Source organism: Canis lupus, chromosome 10, assembly GCF_048164855.1.
Source record: "Canis lupus baileyi chromosome 10, mCanLup2.hap1, whole genome shotgun sequence".
Lineage (NCBI taxonomy): Eukaryota > Metazoa > Chordata > Mammalia > Carnivora > Canidae > Canis > Canis lupus.
Window position 1 is genome coordinate 30,586,752 of NC_132847.1, and position 21,912 is coordinate 30,608,663.

At 35.5% G+C, this 21,912-nt stretch overlaps 1 protein-coding gene across 38 annotated transcripts in view; it reads right to left on the reverse strand.

Moving 5' to 3' along the window:
• PTPRD (protein tyrosine phosphatase receptor type D) overlaps positions 1-21,912 on the reverse strand; it is a 2,176,041-nt gene that overhangs the window by 190,154 nt on the left and 1,963,975 nt on the right. For 25 of the 38 annotated variants that reach the window (XM_072841294.1, XM_072841305.1, XM_072841298.1 and 22 more), the window contains 3 exons: positions 5,256-5,444; positions 3,264-3,281; positions 1,549-1,659 (listed from right to left, as the gene is read on the reverse strand). In XM_072841294.1, the coding sequence (XP_072697395.1) occupies positions 1,549-1,659; positions 3,264-3,281; positions 5,256-5,444 (318 nt within the window). Of the gene's footprint in view, positions 1-107; positions 235-1,548; positions 1,660-3,263; positions 3,282-5,255; positions 5,445-21,912 lie in introns of those variants that run through there. The other 13 variants (XM_072841327.1, XM_072841326.1, XM_072841304.1 and 10 more) reach the window with 2 other exon arrangements.

The window sequence follows — 21,912 nt, forward strand, 5'->3', positions numbered from 1 at the left end:
AACCAAAAGAAGACCACAATGCAGCTACATTCATTTCATTTGTATTCTTTGTTATTGGTTTAATTAAGAGTTTTGTAAGGTGGGTAAAAAGTAAAAAACACACCAACCTTCTCGCAGCTCTGAGGGATGTAGGGGGTTTGATGCAGAACACAATGAAATGAGGAAAGGAGAAAAACAAGGGAAACACAGAGAGAGTAAAAAGGCCATATCAAGGCTTTCAACTGCTACTTGAACATCTTTATTTGCTCTAGTTAATCCTTCCTACCTCAGCTGAAAATGTTAGCAACACCTCACAGGCTAATACAGTATGAGAAACAATAGCTAGCATCATTTTGAAATTTTTCCATTGAAGAAGGTTCACATGCCTCATGCAGCAAAGGAGGTCACCATTGTAAGAAGGATCAAGGGGCTTTCGAGGAATTTGGAGAAGAAATGGTTTTCTTCATATTCTCCCACCCCATACTCCAGAGAAAGATAGGAGAGGAAAACATCCCCCCAGAAACAAAATTATCTCAAACAAAAATTTCAAAATCAAGCTAGATATTTTCCTAAGGAAACCCATCTTACTGTAACTTAAAGCCCTAATAGCCTTTAATCTATTCCCACCCCCACCCACGCCTCTTATGGTTATTTACAGACATGTAGACCAGGAATAGGAGCATTGCCATTGGACAAAAAGCTATAGGAACAAGCTTTGGGAAACTCTGGGGAAGAAGAAATACTTCTTTCTAATTGAAACGAGAGGCACAGCCATTCAAAAGCTCAAAATAGAACCATTTGTATTACTTTATGAGAAAACATGAATGTATCCTCATAATTCATACTTGTCCCAAGGACAACTAAGGCTATTTTTAAAAAAATACAATCAGGGTTCCACGGCAATCAAAATTTTAAACTTTGCAGAACCTTAATAACTTTTTTTAATCTGTGTAAATATATCCGCAGACTTATGCATGTATATGATACCACCTGTTTATAAATTTTTAAAAAAATGTATAAAAAGAAAGGAAATACAATCATGCCTTTTGCATGGAGCACCTTTTGTTTTTGTTTGTTTTTGTTTGTTTGTTTGTTTTTAAGTTAGCAGCTTTATCCTTACAGCTCCGCAGCAGAGGTCTTGAAGACATAAACACCTTTATGCTTGGAGTTGCACAGAAAACCGATTAGTAGCACACCAAGCAATTATTTCAGGGTTTGATAAGGAAACAGAAGAGAAACAGCAACAGAAAAAAAAAGGAGGAAAAGAAGAAAACTTCAAACAAATGCCAAGCATAGTTCAATCAATGCAGTAAGAGTTGAAATCAAGATGTAAAAATGCAAACATACTTACAAACTGCAAGCCTCAGGACAGGTTTTACCCAAAAGTTGTCCACTTTTTTAACAATAGGGTTAAGATCTTTAATTCTCTATTGGCTACAGTGCTTCAGCTACTATAATTATTAGCATATCGGCTCGGTACCTACTGACATAACAACACAGATCTTGTGGGTCTCTCAACTCCCCCTGAGCCTTAACGAAGCCGCGATGCCAGGGTTGTGTCATTCCTACCTCTGACATATAAATTGGCAGGGGCAGAGTAGCGAGTGCCCGCGCTGTTGGTGGCAACACACTCATATTTTCCTTGGTCAGATTCTTCGCTCTGTTCGATCTGAAGGGCTCCTGTATGGATATAAAATATAGTGCCAAAGAGCTGATCAGAGAAGGCTTCCTCAGCTCAGAAAGCTAAACCTCTTAACAATATGAAAAGCCCTGCAAAGCGAAGGTCCGCTCAACGTCGATTCAATCTCTCGCTAAGGTGCACAGACAGAAAATGATGCGATGAGAAAAACATATAGAGATTATTTTTTTTACATCATCAATGCTAGCATAAAGAAACAATTATCTCTTTTTCCCAAGCAAGACTTTTAGTCATAATTAACACTTTCATTTCCTAGACTATTAAAATGAAGATGGGTGAGACTGCTTCAAGGAAGTATGGCTTTTAAATCAAACAAAAGATTAATTTTTGGTTTTGTTTTGTTTTGTTCCATTTTGGTACCAAAAGTGGCGCAAAAGATAGGTACGCTCAAAAAAAAGCAGGCCGGGTTTTCAAGAAAGTCTTCCGCTGAAGAAAGGCAAAAATACGCAGCAAGTACAAAAAGGCTGCACAAAGCAAAAAATTAAAATTAGTCATTATAGATTAGGAAAATATTACTTAAAGAAACAAAACTCCCTTAAGACATGCAGAGTTTGAAGAAAAGAAAGACAGTTTGCCACGACTTACAATCATTTATTACATTTGCTGAAAAACAAAGAGCAGTTGAATTAGAAGATTTTAAAAAAGTTAAAAAGCACGGCCTATGCCAGCGAGGAAGAGCCAACCAACCACTGCTTGAGGACCTCGAGGCAGATCCCCTAAGACACCCATCAAAATCCACCAGTGGGATTAGCAGTGTGGTGTCACAAAACCCCAAGAAAAATACAAAACAAGAATTCTAAAAGAAATGAACACCGAGTCAAAGTATGAAAAACCAGCAATATCACATACCACCAAGAATACTGAGCACCTTTTGTTTCCATAGCCTGAAGGACCGAAGATCCAAAAATCCAGAGGCGAGTAATCCAAGAAAAAAAGAAGTGGGGGGAAAAAAGCATCGCTGTCAGGTTGTAGGCGAGTGAGATCAGGTGGAAAGGGGAGTCAATCTTTGACTTTTAAGACAGTAAGAGAAAAAAGAATTGAAGAACAAAAGCAAAAACCTTTTGAAAGATAAAGACAAAAAGCAGATGTTCCAGGCTGTCTTCTGCATGTCTGCCACTGTTCTCCAGACCATCTTGGCTTTGGTCCAGAACAAGAACAGCTAAGGAAGAAAAAAAATGATCTTTTTTTTTTCTCCAGTTGGACAAAAAAAAAGGAAAAAGAAGAAAAAAAAAAAAGAAAAAAAGGAAAAAAGGAAGAAGAAGAAGAAAAGGAAAAAAAGAGGGACAGATGGTACGCTGTGACTGGTCTGTGGTCTAGAGACCCGGATATGCTTTCTTTGAAGCATATCACAACTTAAATAATCATTTCCAGAAAGAAAGAAATGAACAAAACAAAGAGAAAAGAAAAAGAAAAGGAAAACTCACAATATGAGAGTCACCGATCATAACCAAACGGTACAAAGGGAAAAAATAAGTTGATGGACATATTATTGGAATGATTTTGAAAACAGGACAAAGATGGGAGTGATGAGAGGACAGAAAGAATGAGCAAGATCATTCTGTGAACGTTAGTTCAGCACTCTTACCTCTTATTGGTGTACCACCTGGGTGGATAATATGAATGCAAATAAGATTAGAAAGAAGAAGCATTAGTACGAGAAGGAGGAGGCTAGGGCTGGGGAGAAGAATTAAATTAGATTTACAGAATTAAATAAGGTCTTAAAAGAAACTTGAATTACTATACTGGTAAAACAGGAATATATTAAAAAGTATTATTAGATTATAAAAGCAAGTTGCATTATACCACCGAGGGCAAAGACCACAACAGGCATCGTTGCCTTTCTCAGAGAAGCAACTGAGTTCTTAGGTCTGGGGTCACATAGGGTTAGAATTATATCTTAGATGCCTCATATTCTTAAAAAAAGGAAATAAAAATTAAACAATACTTTTGAAAGACATAGTTTAGGGAAAATACTGGCTAATCTATTTAAGTATATATATAGATACACATATATATATACTATTATAGGAAATACTAATAACTAACTAGAAACAAACACTGTTGATTGGATATCTTATGCTTCTCACTATGCTCTATTTGTGTGACATATATATAACTTGTGTACTATTTTATTTTCTATACAGTGTTTTTACGATACTAGTTCTGTGGATGTGTGCGTGTGCGCGCCACTATCGAGATCTGGTGTCTACACTGACAGTTAGTAAAATGCATGCCATGCATTTTATTAATAATAAAAATAATAATAATAATATTCTGGATATGGAAATTAGTGGGGGTGAAGTGCGCTTCAGAACTAAGCACTTACCAATAGATTCTGGAGATTTAAATACGGAGAGAAGAAAGACAGCATAAAAATATTATTATATTCCTTATAATTTGGTACAAATTTTTCAGAGTTAAAGCTTTATATACTAAATCATCTATGTTACATGTGAATAATTAATTCTTTATTTACAGTAACAGAATGCTAATCTACACAATTCCGCTGACAACAAGCAAAAGAGGCAGTTAACAAGACGCTTTAACATCACAGGACAGGTCAAAAGCTGAGAGTTCTGGGAAGACAGGCAGTTAAGTTAAACAACTTAGAATTCTATATCAATATTACTCCCAACGTCAAAGTAAACAGCTTATTACTACATGTCCCAGTGAAATCACCTAGGGACGGCTCTAAAATTTAAGAAATTTAGAATTATCTATATTTTTAATCTAAAGAGAGCAGAGGAATGAAATTGGGATGGGGTTGGGGGGTGGGGGACAAAAGGGCAGCAGGGAGAGAGAGGAGGAAGAAGCAAGAGCTGGAGTCTACACCAAAAGCAGACTTCTGTAGATCCAGTCACTGGAGGGTTCAAAACTCTTTAGTGTGGGTGCACACTACTGTGGCTTATGTGTAGAAAAGTCTCACTCACAATATGATAATAATAAAATTAATAAAAATCCCCTCCTTTCATTGGTACTTGGTAAAGGACTTTTGAAAAATACATCTGGTTACTCAGGAGATAACATTTCTGTGGTTTATGTATTAGTGAGAAGAAAGCAGATGTGACCAAACTTACTAATCTTTGGCACTTTGATGAGTTCAAATGCAGAAAAGACAGAGAAAACACACTTTAATAAAACTGAATCATTTTAGTGTTTAATATGAATCTTTTGGTTTCTAATGGATACAACCATTGGAGCTCCTTGCAAGTTCTGAATGAAGTCCAATGTTGAAATAAATTTGTTTCAAAAGAAAACAGAAAGAAGAAAGAAAGAGGAGAAAATGGATCCATCAAATACTGCAGAAAAGCAGTAAATTAAAAAATTATCAAAAATACAGTCACAGCAGTGAGCAATGTGGATTAAACAGAAGCTGCAAAACACAGAGAGAAGACAGACTCTGAAACAGGCTATGACATCACAAACATGGACAACACATTAAATAACAGAGAAAGAGAAGAGGGAGAAAAATCAATACCTAAAAATTAAAATAAAATTAAATTAAAATTAAAATAAAGAGAGAGAAAGCTAAAAAAAAATTCTCTAAAAGTTAGTAGAAACAGTAACAAGACCCTACCTGATCGTAACTGCTTAATACGGCCATTGTTGTTGCTTGTATCGACGGGTAAGAAATCTTTAAACCAAGTTATTTCTGGATCCGGATTCCCACTGGCTGCACAAAGCATGGTGGCAGTGCGTGTACGCTCAACCACCTTCAACTGTGGGCCCATGTCAATGGTAGGGAAGCCCCTGGGAATTTGATCCTCTGCAAGACAAAAGGTGATACAAATATCCTGTTAACAAGTCAGAAACCCAAGATAAGAGCCATTACTCATTAATCTTTCCCCTTACTTTGCTCAGCATTTCTTGAGAAGCTAATGCAGACCTGGCAACGTTGCACTATCAGATTAGGTTATAGTCCCAATATTGTTCCTCATCCCACTGTCTGTGTAAGACACCAACCTAACAAAGAACTTTAGACACGTGTGCTAAAAACCACGATGAAAAAAAAATGCATCTAGTTCTCTGGGATGATGGAGGGGAAAAAAATTACAGAATGTGTACACGCCTGTGGAGGTCAGTGAGTACCAATGGAGGCTCTGAAGTGGGCCTTTAAGAACAAGTGGAAGTATATTCCTCTGAGTTAAAGAGTATTTTCCTCTATTCTAAAAGCCTATACCATTTTCTCTCACTAGGAGTTGAAATTCCTAAATTTTGAATCCTCAACTCACCCAAAGTTCACTTCTCCCTATCCTCCAAAAAAATTATCCCAGATATTAGATCTCGTAAAATTAAAGTCTTAAATCCCCTAAGCATGATGATCCACATTAGTAACCTGCATTATCAGCTCTTCCAGCCAGCATTAGGAAGGTGTATTCTATCTTGAAGAAATTTTGAATTTGAAGGAATTTTAGTTATATGGGTGATGATTATCCAAATTAGAACTTGATGTTCGAAAACCATTATGAAACATTTTGAATTCTCATTGGTCTTGCATTAATTTAATCAACCTTCCTTCATGACCTCTGTTTAATTTTCATAAGCCACCAATTCCAAAATTACTTAAAAGCACACACACCAGTGGAAAAAAAAATAGGAATCATCACATGTGGCACCTCACTTTTCCTTGGATTTTGCCTGCAATTTCTGGCATGATCCTATGAATCCTGCTGAAGTCTGGGTTATAATTTCTAGGGAAAAGGCTCCATCTGACACTTCCACTGTGTAGTCAGTCAAATCTATGTGTTCTCTACTGCCTCCTCTCTATCATTACAGATAAGCTCCATCTCCTAAATCTAGGTAGCAAAATCCTTTTAAATCAGGCCCCATTTTTCTCAGCTTCTCATGGATTATATTCCCCATAGGAAAGTTTCTTCTGATCACATTGTAATTCTTAGCATTCCCCAGACAAATCATGTCCACTAAGTATTCTGTCTCTGAAAAGCCATACAGTCAAAATCACCTTCTTTGTAAGAAAAATCCTCTCAAATATATTTAATATTTTCCTCCTCAGAGTACTAGGATAGTAACTTAAATCCATTTTCTTGTACTTAGTATCAACAGCTTATCTTCCTATGCCATGAGTTCCTCCATGTCTCATTTATATCTCTTGCCATCAAACTAATCTGGAGTACTTGACTTTTTTTTTTTTTTTTTGAGAGGAAAAAAAAAAAAAAAACCACAGAGAGGGAGAGGTTCTACTCCTAGAGCCTGATGTGGGGCTCAATCTTACAACTCTTGAGATCATGACCTGAGCCAAAATCAAAAGTCAGACCCTAACCGACTGAGCCACCCAGGGGCCCTTGGATTACTCAACTTTGAGGAGAACCTTCAGTGATTTCCAAGCCCAAATATAAATATATCCTAGTGACAAGCCCAAATATAAATATATCCTAGTTATTAAAAAATGAAAAACTTTTTTTCTTCTAGTACATATAGTAGAAAACTACTTCTGGTAGAGTGTTGACCTTAGGAATAGTTCAGAACTACAGAGAGAGAGAGATTTTGAATGTGAACAATGAATGAATGTCAAAATATTACCAAAGAATAAAATTCCCAATAAAGGGAAGTTTTCCCTCAACAACTCCAGATTATTGCAAGAGAACAGGGAAAAGTGTGGATTCTGGCTCTCCTGTAGGGATATTTATGAAATAGAAGCTGCTAAGGCAAATTGGGTTTGACATCTCAATTCACTAGATAATATTTTCCTGTCCCATGAGCTAGTTTCAGCTGGAGATAAATAAATAAATAAATAAATAAATAAATAAATAAATAAATAAATAAATATTTTATATATATATATATATATATATAATAGTTCACTTCAATGAGTTACAATTTACTTAACTTGAAAGATATGACTGTGTTAAGGAAGGAGGAACCCATTCTGTTTATCTGAATGCTCACACATGATCAGCCAAGCAGTAGTCTATGGTGGACAAGTGTCAGAAACAATAGTTAAGAATGAAATTTCAATGTGATTTTTCAGGGCTCCAAGTTGGAAAGTTAAAAGTTACAAATGGAATAGAATATTTTGCAAATTAGGCTAATTTTGATAATCTGCTCCATTTGAATTTCATCAGGCTGATCTTTATGACTTTAAGGGTTTTGTCATTATGATATATTTACATCTACAGCATTGTTCTAGTGTTACTTGAAAAACATAAGCAGAAAGATCAATAGCCATCGTTTCATACACATATGAAACATCTCACTTGGCCACTATTGACACAAATGCTTCAAAGGAAAAAAATAATTCACCTCAAGTGCTTCAAAGCCAACTACACGGGCTTAGAAGTGAGGTTTTTAAAAAGCTCTTTGATTTTGTTGCTGTTTTCCATATTTAAAGCCACCAACTTAGGTTAATAAAAAATCACCTTGAGATTCCTAAACTGGTTCAGTATTTCCTAAAGCATTGTATCTAGCCCCAGGCATTTGAATACTAGTTACATTAGCATGCATGAACATTGACCTACTAGTCATTACTTTCCTTCTACAGTGTCAACTCTCTGAAGAACCAAACCAATACTCTGTACCAAGTGGCAAGTGTCAAAGACTTAAGATTGTTGAGCCACTTACTAGAGGCTCTTACTAAAGAAATCTAGAATTAATAACCATTTATAAGAAATGAAGTCCTCACCTTGGGGAAAGCTGACAAAATTGACTTGTGCCCTACTAAAAGCAGTCTAATACATTTGCATGACCTTTCTTTTCCTTCTTGGCTCATAAAGAACACTCCAGAGCCCCCTTTTCATATACACAAGTGCACAACAAAGATAATCTTTCTTGCATACTAATCGGACAGTGGATGTAAAGAGTGCTCCTTTCTTATTTTTAATAAGGGTAATTAAATTCTATCCATCCCCCCTTTGCACAGAATCTCTTTGAATGTACTTTCTTCATTAAATTTTCATGAGAAACATCACAATGTAACAGATTCAAATAGCCAGAACTCTTACACGTTGACAGTTGTGGCTTGTTTCCAATTTGACTGTCAGGTATTTGGCAATAAAACTCAGTATTCAACATAAAACGAACTGTAGAAATAATGAAATTTCTAATTGGAATGCTTATCTCAGTGGGTGTAGTTTAGAAGATGTTAATTGCTTTTTTTTTTCACCTTCTGCATTTATTAGTGATTTATATAAAACTGCCTTGGCCATTTGATAACATCAATTTTGACAGCTCATCAAATGTATACTACCAGGAACTTGGGGGGGAGGAAAATCGATACCTTTTATATCTTAACCACATAAACTTTTACAGGAAAAAAAAAAAAGCAGCTATCAAAAATTAACAAATTGTCAATATGTTAGCAGCTTTAAACTTTTACATGAGGTGAAAAGAAAAACATTTTGTCCTATTCATTAATGTGCTCATTAAGCTTTAAAGTGCCTTACTTATCACTGTTCCATATTAATATTCAATCATGCAGAATTAGCTCCTAATTCATCAACAATTTAAATCAGACTTGACCTTCACAAAGCCATTTGGTCTGTCATTTTGAGAGGCCATTAAAGGGCAGATTACTACATACTTGTGCTTAGCGAATCATGGAAGCCGTACATATTTTGTTTGGAATGGCAGCTATAATAGACCTGGAAATATAGCCATTCTTTGAATCTGTTTGGTGTCTTAATGAAATATGCTGATATGAAACTTATAGTTCCATTAAGGAAACAGAAATATGAACATCAGCATTTTCCAGAGTTGAACTTCCCATTTGTGCAGAACTTGTGTTAATAACCCCTGACCTACCCAGGACCTGAATGGAATGTAGGGAGAAATAGTCTGATACTGTTTTGTAGGGAGTCATGCTTTAGATATTTGTGAATGATTAAATAAAAGCTTTTGCATAATTTGCTCACTTAAACGACTTTCATTGTTCATCCATATACAGTTTTAATGATGTTTTTACTTGCACTCCAATTCCGCAAACACTGAACCTCTCTTATTTGATAGGAAACCACAAAACTAAATTGCCTGCTAAGACCATAGCCTCCTTCCAAGGTGGCCCAAGCAGTTCATCTTGCCAAATCTTGCGGAGACTCTGAATGAATTTAAATAGACAAGTGCTTTGACTCTGGTTCCAAATGACTTAAAGAAGTTTTCAGTGAAGGACTGTTTGTCATGTTGCTACATTTCCAATTTATCATGTCAATTACATCAACAGTATGCTTTTACAAAAGCAGTATTAACATATTTGGCAAATACACTTGATCATTTGGATATTGTGGACAATGTAGAGGTTCTGATGAGAATGGTAGTGCAATAAAGCCAAATCAAAATCTGGAGGAAGAGATAAGTAGTTTTTGTCTTAGAGAATTCAACCCAACAAATAATTTACAGTAGCTCCTTGTTAGAAGCCCTCAACTGGCGTTATCAATAACTCCTTAATAAGTCAATGAGTATGCTTGAACTCATAAGCTCATGGAGGGCAGGGCTCTATGTTATTTCCTTTATAACCATGACAGTGTACAATAAATATTTAACCATGACAGTGTATAATAAACATTTGCACATACACATGTTTAGGAAATTGTGGCAAAAATTTCAATACTCACTCATATGGCATCTCTGCATTCCTACTGGTTTTATTTAGTGCCATTCATTTAAACAACTAATCATTCTTTGTTTTGGGGCTATACATGTGGCCTCCCCAATTTGGTTACTGTCTAAGAAACATAAAACTATCCTATAATTTCTATTTTTTACAGTGTTTTAAATAATATGACACAGACTCACAAAAATAGCTTATTTAAATCTTATTTAATTAACAAACAATTTCCATGGGTTGAGATGTGCAATTCAGGCTTGGTTCTTTTTACAAATTTAATGCAGTTGCTGCACTGGGAACACATAATCCAGTGCCTGCTTTATCTAATTGTATAGAAAGGCTCCCTCCATATACTGTTTGTACATTCCTACAAGCCAAAACTGCAACCACATAACAAAAACACTATTTGCAAACACAATGAAACTCAAAAGAATACAACAGAATATGTATCTATGCTCTGTTATCTCATCTTTAGAAAAATGAAATTACTGATGTTCAAACTAATGATAAAACCCAAGTGAATCATTCAGCTGTGTGTTGAGGCAAACACACAGGTCATCTTTCACTGACAGGAGCAAAAACTTCTCAAAAGTTAAATATCCTAAACCTTTAGGCATTCACAGTGCAATCTTAGAGAAGCTCTAAAGTTTTGTTTTTCTTTTGAAGGATGAAGGGATTAAGGAAAGTTTTCATTAACATAAGAAAAGTCAAATGTCATATGAATCATATAAAGAATATTTTCTTAATAAAAGTGGTAGCCCCTTTAAATATATTGAAAAGCATCCCTATGTGTTAAAGAAATAGTACTAATCTATGGCATACAAAGCTAGTATGTTCTTATACTTAAAAAGTAAAAGTTCTCTTGAAAAGTTTAAGTGTGTTGGTGTTCAGATGGTCACATAATAAAATAAATAAAATGTTTTCATATTTATGATAATTTCATTAAATTAAAAGAAAAAGAGCTTTTGAACTATTAGTTTTAAGAATCTACTGGCTAGTCAATAGATGGCATCATTCATTCTATAGATAATTATTAAATACCTTTGTTGGGCCAATGGTGGGCCAGGCTCTGGGTATGAAGTAATCTAGAGAATCTCTATAGTGTGGTGATTTATTTGTATCTGCAGATAATTAGATTCTTTGGGAGTGAGAATAGTGCCCAGCTCATAGATGGGAGGACTGAATGAGATAATGCATTAAATGTGACTAGCACTGCCTGGCACTAGTGTCTGGCATTTTGTAAAATATTAGCATATATACACTTACTCAATCCCAAACTCCCACAATAGATTTAAACAGAACAGAGTCATAGGACTCCAAGTCTTAATATAACAAAAGCTGCACCAATAAACTGCAAATGGGAAATAGGCTGTGCAAATCATTAAAAACAAAAACAAAAACACAGGATTATCTAGATGTATAAGTGAATTTAGAAAGCAGTATCTGCGTCAAATAACCTTTTCAAAACCTCATAAAAGCCCTAATTTCTCCCTTTCAACAAGATTTTACATTCTTTGATTAATCAACAGCAGAAATAAAACAAATCCATGTTGTTATATGATTTGTTCTCAAAAATGAACTCAAAAAATAGTTCTAAATGTTTGGGACAGAAAAACTTTATTGTGAATGCCTGAAAACACTTAAATCATTTGAGCTTTTATTAAAGTTCCCTGAGATAGGCAAAAGTGGTATCATAATTACCATCTTCTGTAGACACAAAACAAAGACTCAGCAAAATTAAATTACTTGCTCTAGATCATAACCTACAGCAAAAATAAAAGACAATCTTTTATTTCTAGATTTGGTGTGTTTTTGTTTCATCATGATTCCTCTATGCCGGTAGCTTTTCTTTGAATAAATTTTCATCATGAACAGTGACAGAACTCTTAATGGAAGTCATGTTATAATGGAAGGCACAACGAAAATAATTTGTTATTATTACTAACTGGTTGTTTTTAAGCAGAAACGACTGAAGTTCCATGGAATTTAATAATAATTTTAAAAACAGTACTACATTTTTAAGAAAATTCACCTTTTGATGTATATCAATTGGCTTCTCATTTGTTTAGCACTGGTTCCAGGTGGAGACATAAATCTACCATGTATCCTAGCCAAGAAAATGTGCATGAGAAATGGAAGAGTGTGAAAAGGATGATAAATATCAAGTAATTTCCCTAGGGAGCTCAAGTTCAGCACGGTGCCTATGTCTTTAACCCTTCTGTAATTTCTGTTAATTATCTAGGAAGGGCTATAAGTGGCAGGACTTCGGTTCTGAGCAGACACCAAAAGATAGTACACAGAGCAGAGAACTAGACATCACTAGATTCAGCATATCAACCCTACGACGTTAGGCCACACAGAGGTCTCCACTGTAATAAGGGACCAATAATGACCATCCCAAACTGCTTTGTCTAGGAAAGGAGACAGATCAGTGTCTCAGTGGCTAGAAGGCCAAGAGGTTACTGTGTTAGAGTATTTGCTACTTTGTTGATCAGCAAATGGGTTTTCAAGTCATTATCTTTCAGAATAAACCACAGTATCAGGCTACAAACAAGAACTATTTTATTCCAGAATAAAGTCCCTGAAAAGGGGGAAAATCATTTATTATTCTTTTCTTAAAGAAAACAGGGTAAATAAAGCTTTTATTTTCACTATTCCAGATGGCAGTGGGGTATAATTTGTACTGTTTTGACATCATGACTGTATTATTCAAAGTCAATCTTCCTACAAGTATATTGAATAAGGGACTAAAAATAGAAAAATAAAAAGAAAAGAAATAAGAGCTAAATCAACATTTTCCAGCAAAGTTGGGCTCCTGGGTCATTATCAAAATGATATTCATATGAATGAAATTGAAAAAATATGTGTATCAATAAAGTGGTTTCTAATTATAAGTCAAAGGCTACTCTAAATCAGAAAGAAATTATCCAAAGCAGGAGAAAACTGCCAGTTAATAAATGATATCCCAAATGGAATATTTAATAAATATAAGATCTGGTCCCCAAAAAGTAATTATGAACAAGCTATGATGAATATTTCGTCCAAGTTCCTCTTTGCAAGTTATTACATACAGATGGCATGCTTGTCTTAATATGGCTATAAATCAATCAGAAAAGCTTTTATTTCAGAGTGGATTTAGATATCTCTTAAGGGCAGTTACTGGGCACTAGTGTCTCCAATGATTTCTCATAGAATTATGCCATGCAAGAATAGAAAATTGGACAGTGATAAGCTGATAGGAGCTTCATTAGCAGCTACTAAATATTCAGCATACTAACCAACTACCCACAGATCATTCCAGAGCAGCTCCATTTTCTGAAATATTCTTTACATGTTGAGGAGGTTGTAAGGCACTCTTGGCACAGAATAAAGCAAACTTATTTAGAAGTAATGTATGCAATTACCCTACAATTCACAAAGCAGTGTCTACATAGCAGTACACAAACCCAGTTAGATAAATTATCATTTGTATAAATGTGGTAGCTGCCAATTCATATGCTTTAAGTCAGTTATTAATTATTTATGTTTGGGTTTAGCAAATGATCTCACTCTTTGTGATCCAAAATTAGATGAATTCATGAGGATATGGAAGTATCATCTCCTATCTAACAACACTATTAGTTCTTGGTTATTTAAGCAAATATTAGTAATAAGGGTGATGCTTTTATTCCCTTCCCTGTAATGCAAATCTCACTAAGATAACAAAATCTAATGCTCACCCACTTTCACAAGCCTCACTGCTCTCTATTAGTTTTATTAACAAGCTGGTGTCATGATACCCTTGTACATTATCCAAAGTTTTTGCCATATTTTGAATGATAAAACTTTTTACATTAATTTATATTTAAATCATAGTACCAGTTGTTTTTGTTTTGTTTTGTTTTAAGAAAAGAAAGGCAAAAATCAACGATGGAGCTGAAGTACAAGAATTTCATTCCTGTGTTTTTGGAAAAAGAGACACAAAGACAGAAATAGTAAACGTAGAAATAGAACTGGGTTTGGCTCCTGCCTCCATTATTTGCCAGGTTTGTAAAAGTCAAAAACTCTAATGAGTTCAAATCAAACAAGGCCAAGAAAAACATTCATCCTGACTGCTCCACTGTATCGTGGTGAATGTAAGTGAAAGTAAGATTTTTAAACCATCAATTGTTTTTTTTTTAATTTTTATTTATTTTTTTATTTATGATAGGCACACAGTGAGAGAGAGACAGGCAGAGGGAGAAGCAGGCTCCACACACCAGGAGCCCGACGTGGGATTCGATCCCGGGTCTCCAGGATCGCACCCTGGGCCAAAGGCAGGCGCTAAACCTCTGCGCCACCCAGGGATCCCCATCAATTGTTATATAAAAAAAGAAGACTGGGATAAGCTGTGTGTGGATAGAGATTGAAGGCATTGGTGTGAATTCATGGTTTTAAAAACATACGCACTGCTATAGAAACGACTATAATTATAAATGTACATTATATAAACTTTCCAAACACACCTGCCCTTTCTGTGCGAGCCCAAAGAGGCTAGAAGCAGCAATACCTGATAGCAACAGTCACATCTAGCAACCAGATCTTGAATTTGACTCACTAAATTTGACTCTCTAGTAAAGGAAGCACAGGTCCTTGGAGAAAGGACTGATTCCCTTCAGTACAAGAAGAAAGTACAAGATATACCTGAAATATCTGTTACATAGTAAAGTTCTTAAAGTGACAAGGACATGTTAAAAAAACAAAGATGCTGGCTTGATGGGGCTCTCATTAGCCAAATGTAGGACAATCTGAACATCAGAATTCATATATGTATATATAAACAAATTATAATATATTAAATAAAATAAAAAGACAGAACTCCACACTGATATTTATGAATAACTTTATAATTAAGTCTCACAAAAACAACCTTAAGATAACAAAGTTGACACTAATAATGAGCATATCAGAATCATATATTGAGAAAAACATATCACTTCCATGATATTTGCTGTAGATTGAATATTTGTATCTCACCAAAATTCATGTTTAATCTTAACATTCAATATGATGGTATTTAGAGGTGGGACCTTTGGGAATCAATTAATTTATTAGGGCAGAGCCCTTATGAATGGGACTAGTGCCCTCATGAGAGACGCCAGTGACAGCTCTTGCCACTTCCATGTGAGGACACACATTCAAAAAAGGGCTGTCTAGGATCCAGAAATCAGGCCCCAACCAAACACCAAGTGTGCTGGCAATGTGATCTTGCACTTCCTAACTTCTATAACTGTGAAAAATAAATCTCTGCTTATACACCACCCAGTTTATGGCATTTGGTTATAGTGGCCAGAATAGACTAAGACAGTGTTATTGCCAAAGATTCATAATCTAAATATGATCAACGTAGCATCAGCAAAACCCAAAATGAAAACATTTTATGAGATATCAAACTTGTTAGCTTCAAAGCGATCAAGATCAAGAATGTCAAAGAAAAACCTGAGAAACTCTTTCATATTGACAGTTAAGGGCACAGTACAATTCTGAACTGGAGCCTCTGAGGACAATCAGAGCAACTTAATAGGACACGTGGCAAAATCCAAATGGGAAAACGGCCTAAATGTAATCTGAGGAGATTACATGGTTATGCTGCATCAATATTTACCTCCTTATTTTAATGATCATAGTAGTCAAATAGGAGAATGCCCTTGCTTAGAGAAATAGAGGTATTTGAGGGTGATAGGTGTTATGTCATTAATTTAATCTCAGATAATACAGGAAAATTCCTTTGTATTATAGTTTCTAGGTTTTTTTTCTTGTATAAGACTTGGATGGTTTCAAAATTCTAAAATTATATAAAAGTAAATTACTATCATTATATTATCATAAATAAATGAAATTTTACAAATCTTTAGATTATCTTATTAATATCTCAGTTGTACACGAGTTATCCCCAAGGCTTCTGAATAGCTGGATGTACTCAAGCATTCTGTCCCAATTCTGAAGAATATTCCTAAATACATACTTCATTTGAGGCCCTCTTGAACATGAAGACTAGTTAATTGACATTTCAGTTGTTACCAATTTTACACCAATGATGATAATACCAGAAAATTGTTAGGTCTGGAAATATGTAAATTCCTTTAAAATTAAGACTTACAAATATTTCATTATCAATGCTGAACAATGAACAAAATGGAGTAGTAACTCGAGAGCAAGGAAAGCTCATGAAAAGAAAATGCAGAGAAATCAATACTCTAAAAAATAATTTCAGAATTACAAGATTTTTTTGTAATATTTTTTACAAAAAATTTTTAATTAAAAATTCAAAAAAAAATTTTTTAGATAAGTGAAAATGTGAAGCTGAGAGACTCTTTATTAATTTTCTCTGAAAGCATCTGAGAAAGTTTATGATAGAAGATGAACTTTGCTTCCTCCCAACTACAAGATGGGCAACTTGACTTAGCACCCAGGAGTCTCAGGAATCCAAGTGTTGTTTCTCAAGCCAGGCTTTTGAAATCTTTCAGGAGAAATCTACCTTCCTACCAGCTCTTCACAGTTCTCCTCTGATACCTACAGCACAGTAAAGCAAAATCCTTGCCATTCTGTGCTCCTTAACCAGGTAGGGAAGTGGAGTAACTGCTGCAAGCACAAAAATTAAGTGATTCAGATATGTCTGTTTTTAAAGAGAACAAGTCACCATTTAACTCTATTCAGTAGCATCTCTTATAGTTTTAAAGGCTAACAGTGGTAGGAATTTGTTCTATCCGAGGGAGAAGACAGATTCTGAAAACAAGTGATGGCAGTTTTCTTCAGAGGGTATCTTGGAAAATAAAAAGATCAAATCTTAAAACAGATATTATATATACAATGTTTCACTGTACAGAATGAAAACTAAATGAGCACATGAAAAAACCTTTAAACTTATGTTTCAAGAATGTGTTGTGTATCTACAGAGGATAATTTCCCCTAAATGCAAATAATATTCTGTTTCGTATGCCAAAAGTGAGCTTCAATTTAACATCAAAGAATTACTAAATTGAGCTAGTTTATATGTGCCAGTGTATGAGACTTTTTCTTAAGTCTTTAGAATCACAAGCTGTCAACGTATAGATACTACCCAAAGAAATTTATAACTATGATTTTTTTTAATTTTTGAATTTTCCACCCTCTCTATATAAACTTAATAAAACAATATCATGTTTATTTTTAAAGATTTATTTATTTAAAGATTTATTTATTTTGGAGAGAGAGTACATGTACACATGCATGCAGGTTAAAAGGGTAGAGGGAGAGGGAGAGAATTTTAATCAGTCTCCCTACTGAGTGCAGAGCCCTAAATTGGGCTGGATTCCACAACCTTAAGGTCATGACCTGAGCCAAAATTCAGTCATTGCTTAACCAACTGAGCCAACCAGGTGCCCCCAAACAATACTATCCATATGCAAGTGCAAACAAAATAGATTTTTTTTTCAAAATACTGTATTTATTTAAGAGAGAGACAGTACTAGTGCAAAGGGGTAGAGGCAGAAAAAGAAGCAGACTCCCTCCTAGTGTGGAGCCTGATGTGCAACTTGATCCCATAACCCTGAGATCATGACCTGAGCCAAAGGCAAGAGTCTGTTGCTTAACCGACTGAGCCATACAGGCGCCCCTAAATAAATAAAATATTTTAAAAAATAAATGTAAACATAGGGTAGAAGTGTATTCATTACATTCTGATACATCAAAAATATTAACGTGGCACCAAACAGGAAGTCAGATATTTAGAAAATAACCAGATGGGGGATCCCTGGGTGGCGCAGCAGTTTGGCGCCTGCCTTTGGCCCAGGGCGCGATCCTGGAGACCCGGGATCAAATCCCACGTCGGGCTCCCGGTGCATGGAGCCTGCTTCTCCCTCTGCCTGTGTCTCTGCCTCTCTCTCTCTCTCTCTGTGACTATCATAAACAAATCAAAATTAAAAAAAAAAAAAAAGAAAATAACCAGATGGAAGAAAACCTAGCAAAAATGACCAAAATCATTACCAAAAATCACATGAATAAAATTCCATATCCTGTGCTGCTAGGAGAGGTATCAGGTTTCCATATATAAAATTCTAAAGGCTAGATTTTCCTTAAGAGTAGGTTAAGCTCAGCAAATGACAAAAAGGGTTTGAGGCAAAGCCTGAGGGGATTACATAAAGGATTGTGGTCCTTCTCAAAATAAATAGAAGGTAAGGGAAGGGAGAAGAAATGTGTGGGAAATATCAGAAAGGGAGACAGAACATAGACTCCTAACTCTGGGAAATGAACTAGGGGTGGTGGAAGGGGAGGAGGGCGGGGGGTGGGGGTGAATGGGTGACGGGCACTGAGGGGGGCACTTGACGGGATGAGCACTGGGTGTTATTCTGTATGTTGGCAAATTGAACACCAATAAAAAATAAATTTATTATAAAAAAAGAAAAAAAAACAAGATAAATATAAGGTAAAGAAAAGTTTTAGTGATAGTGGTAAGTGTATGAGCACTTAAGTGCCTATAGACTTAAGTGTTAGGAGGCTATGTTGTTTATCAAATTTCCATTTAAAAAATGTCCTTTTAACTACAATGTGAAAAAATGCATTGCACAGGGGAAAAAAAAAAGAAAAGATGTAGAAAGGCTAATTTGGTGAGATAAGGGTAAACCTATGTCAGGTAAGTGATGGAGGAGATAGGAAGTAGAAGGATATATAGATATTTATATATTTTATATATAAATTTTTATATATTTACATATAAGTTTTTATATAAATTTTATTTATATATAAAATTTATTTTTATTTTAGCTTTATTGACAATACATAATTGACAAATTTATTTATCACAGAACTGGCAAATAAAACTGTAAGATATGTAAAGTGTATACTGTGGTAACTTGGTATGTGTATATATTGTGAGAGTTGAGAATAATTTGAAGGTCAATTTTACATGGGTTGGTGATATGTTGAGGATGGAGAACCAGGAAGAATTTTCAGGAATGGTTTCCTAAAAATATGTGATAGATTCCCAGTACTGTCTTCCCTTAGGGAATAATGTCACACATTTGAGCGCCTATATAATAGATGATATGCACCCCCAGGGGCTGGACTCTGGCTTCCCCTCACCAAGATAGTTCTTCCAAGGTGGAGCACAGCACCAAGCACCAAGCACCGGTCATCTGCCAAATGAAGACTGACCTACATTTACTTTCAGGAACTAGCAGAGAAGGCTGGTAAATATACCATTTGCTTCCTTATATGCTTGTGTCAGGGTGAAGGCAAGAAGGTACTGGCTCTGCCTGTACAAAACTGAGCTCAGCATTCCTCCTGTGGATGTGCCAGGGACTCCCTGGGCACCAAATGGTAGGGAGATACTCATGGGTTTGCATCGATTTTCCCCACTCACAGTTAATTCCTTCAATCTGAAGATAGCTGAGTATGTCAGGGTATTTTACTCTCTAGCCAAGGAAGAAAGTCACTAACCATCAGGGTATCATAGCCAATGGCCTCCTGAATAAAAAGGAAAATAATCTGAGTTGTACTCCTATGAAGACATGCCATTAAGAATCTCCATAAAGATAACTCATGGCTGTTACATTTTAATATGCTACATGCCAATTAAATAGATACAAGTTTCCAAAGACAAGATATTCAGTGGTGATACAATAAACCTTTTCCTTAACATCCTGAAAACAACCCAGAGTTGTTCATTTTCATTTAGTTGCAATAGGCTGACATATTGTTATAAATTTAGAAAACATACAATCTCTAATTCTTAACAAAGTGACAGCAACCTGACAAGTGAAGAAGTTATCTCAGCCTTGAATTCACTGACACAGAAAGCCCACATATACTACTGTTCTTTCCACAGCACAAGTGGATGGTTTTTATGTTTACAGCAAGATTAATGCTGCTTCAGTTGCTCAGTGATGATGGTTATGAGGCTGCTGAGTAAATAATCTGCATTCACTAAAGGAAATAAGAACTTGTATTTTAGCCACTGATCCCTAAAACAACTAATGTTGTTTAACTGTTTGTTGTTATAAAAATAAAATAATATGCCATACAGCTTTGTATAATATGTATGAAAAGTTTCATGGGCAAATTATAATCAAATGGGCACATTTTATAGTTTCTCAGGAATTAACTCAGAAGAATATAACATATAATCAAGAATGTTTACCCAGTGGGAAAAAGACATTTTCAATTTAGTTTTTTCTAACAGTTATCATATCTTCCCTGCATCCCCACCTCCCCTCTACAGTGCTGATGATTTTGACATGAAAGCCCATAGATTGAAAAGCTATTGGGCACATCACATGTACTCAGCTGTTTGAATCATGACAGATCTGTTTCTTTGATAACAATAGCTAAGTCACACAAGCCAATCTCTCCAGCCTCACCATCAACTTCAACCTTGCCTCGCCCCTCACCCCTCCTTAGACCTCCGCTGGTAATTTTTGGGTTACTCTTAGTGTATGCCCTCCTCCCAAAGCCCAAGCTACTTTCCTGAAACATAATTAAGTAGGGTTCTAGCAAAAAACAAAAACAAAAACAAACAAGCAAACAAAACCTTCCCGGGAGGTTAGTTTTCCTGGTGTGTTTTAAAATGATAGAGATTTAAGAACATTCTAACTATAGGGATGCCTGGGTGGCTCAGCAGTTGCACATCTGCCTCTGACTCAGGGTGTGATCCCAGGGTCCTGGGATCAAGTCCTACATTGTGCTCCCTGCAAGGAGCCTGTTCCTCTTCTGCCTCTGTCTCTGCCTCTCTCTCTCTCTCATGAATAAATAAAATCTTTTTAAAAAGAAGTTTTTAGCTATATAACCATAGTTTTGAAATGTTTATCTCTTCAGTTGTAAGAAAAAAATTGCAGTGGAAGATGTAAGGCTAAATTGGCTCACCCTTTCCTCCTTCATTCCTAGACAAAATTTCTTTCTTCATATTTTTAATCCATTTCCTGGCAGGGAGGATAATATTTATCTTAATACTTATATTCCACCCCTGTCAAGGAGCCTACTCTTTGTTCAGACATACAGTGACACATTTCTGATCGTTTAACTTTTAGTTATTCTATTCAGCCCACAGCAGAGTGTGTCAGGAGTCTGGGTACTCCAGGATCCCTACTGTGTTAATGAGAAGAACTATTTCCTCTGGGTTAGTCTTCAAAACGTAGATACTAAATGGAAAATTTCTCACTAAAATTACTTATAAATTATAGAACATGAGATAATTTTGAGAGGAACTAGGCCATTCTGATAAAATATATTAATACTGGACTAAACCCTAGAATGGAGTCAACTATAATAGATTTTATCACTAATTTTAAGAAAATGGCTATGCAGATTGACTAAAATCAAAGTCACACTTTTTGGTGGATACTCTGAAGTGCATAACTGTTTTCAGTGATAGAGTCCATATAGACATTACCTCATGCAGTTACCAAAAGCTCGTACACTGCAACTGATTGATCACAGTTAAGTGTTCATATGGTGTTTTCCAGAGGCTTTTTTTTTTTTTTTAATTCAGGAGAGACACAGAGAGAGGCAGAGACAAAGGCAGAGAGAGAAGCAGGCGCCCTGTGGGGACCCTGATGTAGGACTCCATTCAAAGACCCCAGGATCACAACCTGAGCCGAAGGCAGATGCTCAACCACTGAGCCACTGAGGTTTCCCTTCCAGAGGCCTTTTATTTTAAATGTAATGAATGAGATGAATCCTTACT